The sequence below is a fragment of the Propithecus coquereli genome, unplaced genomic scaffold (genome assembly GCF_000956105.1).
Source record: "Propithecus coquereli isolate 6110/MARCELLA unplaced genomic scaffold, Pcoq_1.0 Scaffold477, whole genome shotgun sequence".
NCBI lineage: Eukaryota > Metazoa > Chordata > Mammalia > Primates > Indriidae > Propithecus > Propithecus coquereli.
In genome coordinates, this window is record NW_012150585.1 from 907,797 (window position 1) to 914,506 (window position 6,710).

The 6,710-nt window shown below is 41.0% G+C and overlaps 1 protein-coding gene across 1 annotated transcript in view; it reads left to right on the plus strand.

The window, feature by feature from the left end:
• Positions 1-1,867: 1,867 nt before the first annotated feature.
• The window catches only part of ARCN1 (archain 1), a 24,875-nt gene continuing 20,032 nt past the window's right edge, over positions 1,868-6,710 (plus strand). Inside the window, exon 1 of the mRNA XM_012655450.1 lies at positions 1,868-2,055. Within this exon, the coding sequence (XP_012510904.1) occupies positions 2,053-2,055 (3 nt within the window). The 5' untranslated portion in view covers positions 1,868-2,052. The remainder of the gene's footprint in view (positions 2,056-6,710) is intronic.

Consider the following 6,710-nt stretch of genomic DNA (forward strand, 5'->3'; position numbering starts at 1 on the left):
ATGCGCCACCATGCCCGGCTAATTTTTTCTATATATTTTTAGTTGTCCGATTAATTTCTTTCTATTTTTAGTAGAGACGGGATCTTGCTCTTGCTCAGTCTGGTTTCGAACTCCTGAGCTCAAACAATCCGTCCTCCTCGGCCTCCCAGAGAGCTAGGATTACAGGCGTGAGCCACTGCGCCCAGCCCAGCACAGGAGTTTTGACCAGCTCCATTTCTGACCTGGGCTGGTTCACCCCTCCTTAGGCAACATGATGGTCCCTGCTTCAAGGAGGTCACCATATTGAAGCCAAATGTAGTGTGGACACCTGAAGGGCATAACGCACTACATGTCAGAACTCTGGACTCTGAACTCCGGAGCAGCTAGGACTACAAGCACGGGCCACCACATCCATCTCATTGTGTCATATATATATATTACAGATTAATTAGAGTATATTTTTATCTGTGTATAATAAATCTGTTATTCTTAGAGGAAAATGTGACCCAAAGCAGTTTTTGATGTCCTGTAATGTGTCACAATGTCGTGTGCCAAAAGCTGCTTTACCATAAAAGAAACATTAAGTAATTTTTTTTTTAACATTAAGTAATTTTTAAAAACTGGAACCAAACATCTCTTAACCTCAATATAAGCCATATGTCATACGGAAACCAAGCTTTCAAAACTTACTTTTAAAGGGGGCCATTTGGTCATCCTTCAGGTCATAAGAGAGGGCATGCCACAGGCTCCAGGCCACAGAAACAAAGACATGGATCATGTCCCACCTGCCCCTGCAAGTCCCAAGCACTATTGGACCCTTTCTCTTGAACTTGAGAGGATGGGATGGTACATAGACAGCCAGAAGCTCAGAAAGGTAGGTTGTGCCAAGAACAAAAGAGATGCTTATCTTGAGATAGAATGTGTAGTCATGCATCCTAGCTTCATTACATACTGGTCTAGAAACTTGGGATAAATTGCTTAGACTTGTCATCATTTTCTTCATATACAAAATGGACATAAGCACAATAAGTGCCCTGCTTCCTGAACATGGTTTTTTTAAAAACATAATTTACAAATCATAAAAATTCACCCTTTTAAAATATACAATTCAGGCTGGGCGCGGTGGCTCATTCATGTAATCCTAGCACTCTGGGAGGCTGAGGCAGGAGGATCACTTGAGGTCAGGAGTTCAAGACCAGCCTAAGCAAGAGTGAGACCCTGTCTCTACTAAAAATAGAAAAATTAGACAATTGTGGTGGCGTGGGCTTGTAATCCCAGCTACAGGAGGCTGAGGCAGGAGAATCGCTTGAGCCCAGGACTTTGAGGTTGCTGTGAGCTAGGCTGACTCCAGGGCACTCTAGCCCAGGTGACAGAGCGAGACTCCATCTCTAAATAAATAAATAAAGTATACAATTCAGTGGTTTTTTAATGTGTTCACCTCTGTCTAATTCCAGACTTTTTCTTTTTTTAGAGTCAGGGTCTTTCTATGTTGCCCAGGCTGGCGTCACACTCCTGGGCTCAAGTGATCCTCCTGTCTCAACCTCCCAAGTAGCAGGGACTACAGACTTGCACCACCTGACCTGCTCTTTGTCCATTTTTAGATTGGAATACTGTATTTGTCTTTTTATTGTTGGGTTGTAAGAATTCTTTAAATATTCTGGATACTAGTCCTTTACGCACACGGGTTATTTCGTATATTAAATGATAGCGGCTGTGAGAGCAGCTTTATAAACTGTAAGAGATAACACCAGATAAGTGAAGGTGATGACAGTGAAAGGACAGAGATATGAGGTTTCACAGCTGAAGAGAATTCCACTACACCTGCAGAAAGCCGGCGCTGCAGCCCAGTACCCACAATTTCCCCATCCCACCGGCCCCGCCCCCTGCCCTTTGACCCACGCCGTTTCCGGTTGACGACGTGGCTCGGGACCGCCATCTTGGCAAGAGGCGAAGCGGCAGCGGCTCCTGTCAGGGGGGCAGTAGGTCCTGAGCGACCGGTGCTCCCCTTCCCCTGACCCTAGCCCTAGCCCCAGTGGAGCCGGAGCGCGGGCGCGCCCCACCACCGCCCTCACCATGGTAAGATCCGAGCCAGGGCCGGAATTCCCGCGGTCCGAGGCTCGCTCGCCTCTCCCTGCCTGCCGGCCTGGCGCTGGGGCCAGAGGAGCCCCGCCCCAAGGGTCTGGAGCCCGGTGCTTCTCTCGGGGGTCGGGGAGCAGTGCGGCCTCCCCCACCCTCTGCCCAGCCTCCGGGGTGGGGGGGATACAAGGGAGCTGACTCCTGTCTCTCTGTGGTCGTGCCCACCTCCGCACCCTCCCAACCAGCTGGTCTCCCTCCTCTGCTGGGACGGCCCGGGGTTTTTGGTTTGCGAGAACCTTGTTGTGGGTGTCGTGTGGGCCCCGCGCTGCGGACCTTGGCGCCAACGTCCAGCCGGTTCCCCGGGCGCTTAGGCTCCGCAGACCGGGCCTGTCTCAGGAGGTTCCCGTCCTTCTGTTATCAGCTCCTCTCCCCACCCCGGTGTTTTGTAGGCCGTTGATACTCGAAATCCAAATTCATTGGTGTTCAGGAATTTTTCTTTTGTTTGTTCGAAAGGGAGAAAGAGAGACATAGAACGAGGAGTAACTTCTAACACTAATTTATAGGACCCAAGTGGCCCCGAAACCTTCCACTAGCACAGAACTTACATGTGTCCATTCGTCAGTGTGATTGAGTGTACCCTGTGTATGCAGCACCGGGAAAATGTGAGCGAGTTATAGGGAACACAGGATTTCTTTCTTCAAGGAACTTACTGTTCATGTGAAGTAAAATGTGTATGTGGCATATCGTAATCAGATGTCTCACAGGAGGTGGAGTAAGAGGGGTGGGTTATATTCTGGGACCTGTTAGTTGCTTTCAGATGCATTATCTTTGTGTACTCATCTGCTATAGAGATGGGAAAAATTTGTGTGAAGATAAGGGAAGTCAGAACTGCTCACTCCACTAAATCTTGCTTTACCACTGATTTGTAGATACTCATGAAGTAGAAGAAATTCTTCTGTTTCAAACGAGCTAGTAATTTATTTTTTAGTGCACCTCATACCCTTTAATCTTTTGAAGGATGTTCTGTTCTTTTTTTATTTTTTTATGTTTTGTCAGTAGATAATTTTATTAAAGCATTTTCCTACCTACCTGAGAGATGAGAGAATGTAGTTTGGTGCCAGTCTTATTAAGTTCTGTTGACAGCCCTTTAGGTGAGAACTTGGATAGTGGGGGGCTTCATGCTTGGGCTTTAAGTCACTGAAAGGTTTTTTTCAGCCTCAGTTATATAAATTGCATCAATCAGGTTTGCTTCCTAAAACTTTTGTGTTGGACATAAAATTTCCAAAACCCTTTTTTTTTTATTTCCCCTAGGAAGCTCAGTATTGGGATAGTGATTTTGAAACTCTGTTTCTTTTTACACCCTGGAAGGAAGTGTTGGTAGTGCATTTTAGGGCATGTTATTATTTTAATAGCAAGGGTAAAGCCTTGTATTTTAGAAATCAAATATAATCTTTATAAAAATCTTGTTTGTTAAAAGGTTCTTGGAACTTAGTACTTTCAATTTACTGATAACAGAGGGATGACAAAGCCCTAGATATTGAGTGATATATAAAAAGTAAAAGTTTTGCATGTTATTTTGACATGTGTACATGTACATACAGTTTTGTTATATATTTCTGAATTATTTGGGACCTGACATGACCCAGATACCCACAGGTTTTTTACTCTGGAGAACAGTTTATTTCAGTACATTCTGCTCTGTAGTGTCTTAAGATATTCATATTATTTCTGTGTAATGTTTTCGAGTCCTACTCCTTTACAGAGAGATCTCTGGACAGTAGAAATGTCCAAATAGGGTGAAATTTTGATCTGAAAGTTGTATTGAAACTTCTGAAAGTTTATTTTTCCTCAACATTTTATTAAAAATTTTCAAACATCTGGAAAAGCTGAAAGAACTTTATAGTGAATAACCATATAACCACCAGCTAGATTCTATAATTAACATTTCACTATACTTATTTTCTCATACAACTAATCATCCATCCTTCTCTTCACCTTTTTTTTTGTTTGTTTTAACAGACAGAAACTCGCTCTATTACCCAGACAGGAGTACAGTGGACCAATCATAGCTCATTGTAACCTCTTAATTCGTGGGCTCAAGCCATTTCCTCTCTCAGCCTCCCAAGTAGCTAGAACTACAGGTGTGTGCCACCACAACTGGCTACTTTTTAAATTTTTTATAGAGATGGGATCTTGCTATGTTGCCAAGGCTGGTCTTGAACTCCTGGCCTGAAGCAATCCTCCCAAATAGCTAGGATTACAGGTGTAAGCCACCAGCCCCTCTCTCCATCTTTTTTTTTTAAAATACATTTCATGGCATGGGCCTGTAGTTCTAGTCGGAGACTGATTTGGGAGGAGAGGATCTCTTGAGCTAGGAGTTTGAGAAGGTAGTAAGCTATGATCGCATCTCTGCACTCCAGCCGGGTGACAGAATGAGAACCTGTCTCTTAAAAAATATGTGTGTGTGCGTGTGTGTGTATAAACACATTTCAAAGTAAGTTGTAGATATCAGTATAACAACGTTGAATTTTCGAAAAATAAATTCCCTTTGGCTTTAGTTATTGAAGTAGGTATAAAATGTTCTAGACTGCAAAGTCTCAGTGGATAAATAAGTGAACAAATGCAAAAACAAATGGCTTATGATGACTTCATTGTAAAATAAAGCACAAAGGAATGCTTCTTTTGATTTAAGAGATGGGGTCTCACTATGTTCCCCAGGCTATAGTGCAGTGGCTATTCACAGGTACGATCATAGCAGCATACTTTGGCCTTGAACTCCTAGTCTCAAGTGTTACACCTCAGCCTCCTGAGTAGCTGGGATTATAGGCCCATGGGCCTTGATTTAATCTTTTTTTTTTTTTTTTTTTTTTTTTAGTATCCTGCAAAGTGATGAGAACATGGCCTTACTTTCTTAACTTGTCAGGTACCATTATGGTCAGTTCTTTTTCTTACTAAATTTATATTTGAATAAACTTCATATTAAGTCTCATGATAGCACCCATCTGTAAAATCTTTGCTTATCTGTTGAATGCTGTTCTTTTCTCATTTACCAAGAACAGTAAGTTTAGTGAGTAAACTTACTGTGGTGGTCACATTAAATATAGTAAATTCAGCTCCCAAAAGTCATCAGTTACAAGAAAGCTAGATTTGGGCTTGTGTGGTTAATCTCACACGATGGAGGAGAAACTGACATCCTACAGGGTAATTACAGGTCCCAATTAGGGGATTATTTTTTCGTTTTGTTTTTCATATACAGTACAGCATCTGCACAGCTGTTATACTCTTTATTATCTTTTTGTTGTTGTTGTTTGAGGGGACAGCAAAGAATGAAAACAGTTCTCATGAGTTTCCATTGTTTTGTCATCCTACTTATGTCTTCATATAGGAAGTTCACTGCAGAAACTGATAACAGTGTCTTTTTTTTTTTTAATTGTCTACAAGCTTTTGTTTTAGAACAGAAATCTGTTCAACTTAAAACCCTCATTGAGTAAATTACTGTTCAAGTTTTAGGTTTTGTATGCGGTCTAGATTTTATTGTAATCTTCCCTCTGATTTTATCTTTAGTTACCTCATGTAAATAAGAAAAAGTAGTCCTCTCTGACAGGTTGTAGAAACTAGCCTTAATATGACCATGAATCGTGTGTGTGTGTGTAAAATATTACAGTGAATTATAAAGGAGAAAGTAACTATAATTCTGGAAATGAGGAATCCTGAAGCATTTAGAGGTTCAAGAAAGACCTTGGCATTTTTTTTTAAGAGAATTGTGCATGTTTATGCTGAATTACCACCATTCTTGTACCTCTGTTGCACACATGATTTCTTTTGGCTAGGCAATTTGCCCTCTAGCAGCTTAATATTAGTATAAAATGTGGTTCCAAAGTAGTTAACTACTGGAGCAGTGAGCATGAAATGAAAGTATTATGCATTTTCTATTACTGTAAAGTTTTCAAATGCTTAGACTTATAGAATCTTAAAGACATAGAGCACTTTGGATTTCATATAAATTAACCACCTATTTTAGGGATATTTCATTAAGCGTTAAATGACTTATCCAAGGTCACATAATCAGTGGCAGAGGCAGAACAGAAACCTAATTCTCCAGGTTTCTTTACTTAGGGCACTTAATGATCCATGTAGTTAAATCTGCGTAGGGGGGAGTTGTTATTTAATCCAAAAACAAATGATAGTATACTCAGCCATGTAAGTATTATTAAAAGAAAAGTTGTTTGAGAATGCTCAACTTTTTGGCGAAAATTATTTTTTTTTAAACAGTCCCAGAGAGATCATTTAACTTCTGGGCCTTCGGTTTTTATAAGACAGTCAAGGGCCCTTGAAAGATCCTTTTAGGTCTAAAATGTTCTTTTCCCAAAATGTAAAAAATAAAAAAAACTTTGTAAAGAATCATATTTATATATTTACTCATTCTTTCCCAAAGAAAATCAGATCAAATTACAGTAGGAAAAATTGTTAACTTATCTTTTAGTATATACTACATTTTAATAATTGTTAAACATCATAAAACTTTGATGTGAAGAGAAGCTTTATTATTTCAAGGCATTTAAGAAAATGAATGTTAGGCCGGGCGCAGTGGCTCATGCCTGTAATCCTAGCTCTCTGGGAGGCCGAGGCGGGCGGATTGTGTGACCTCAGGAGTT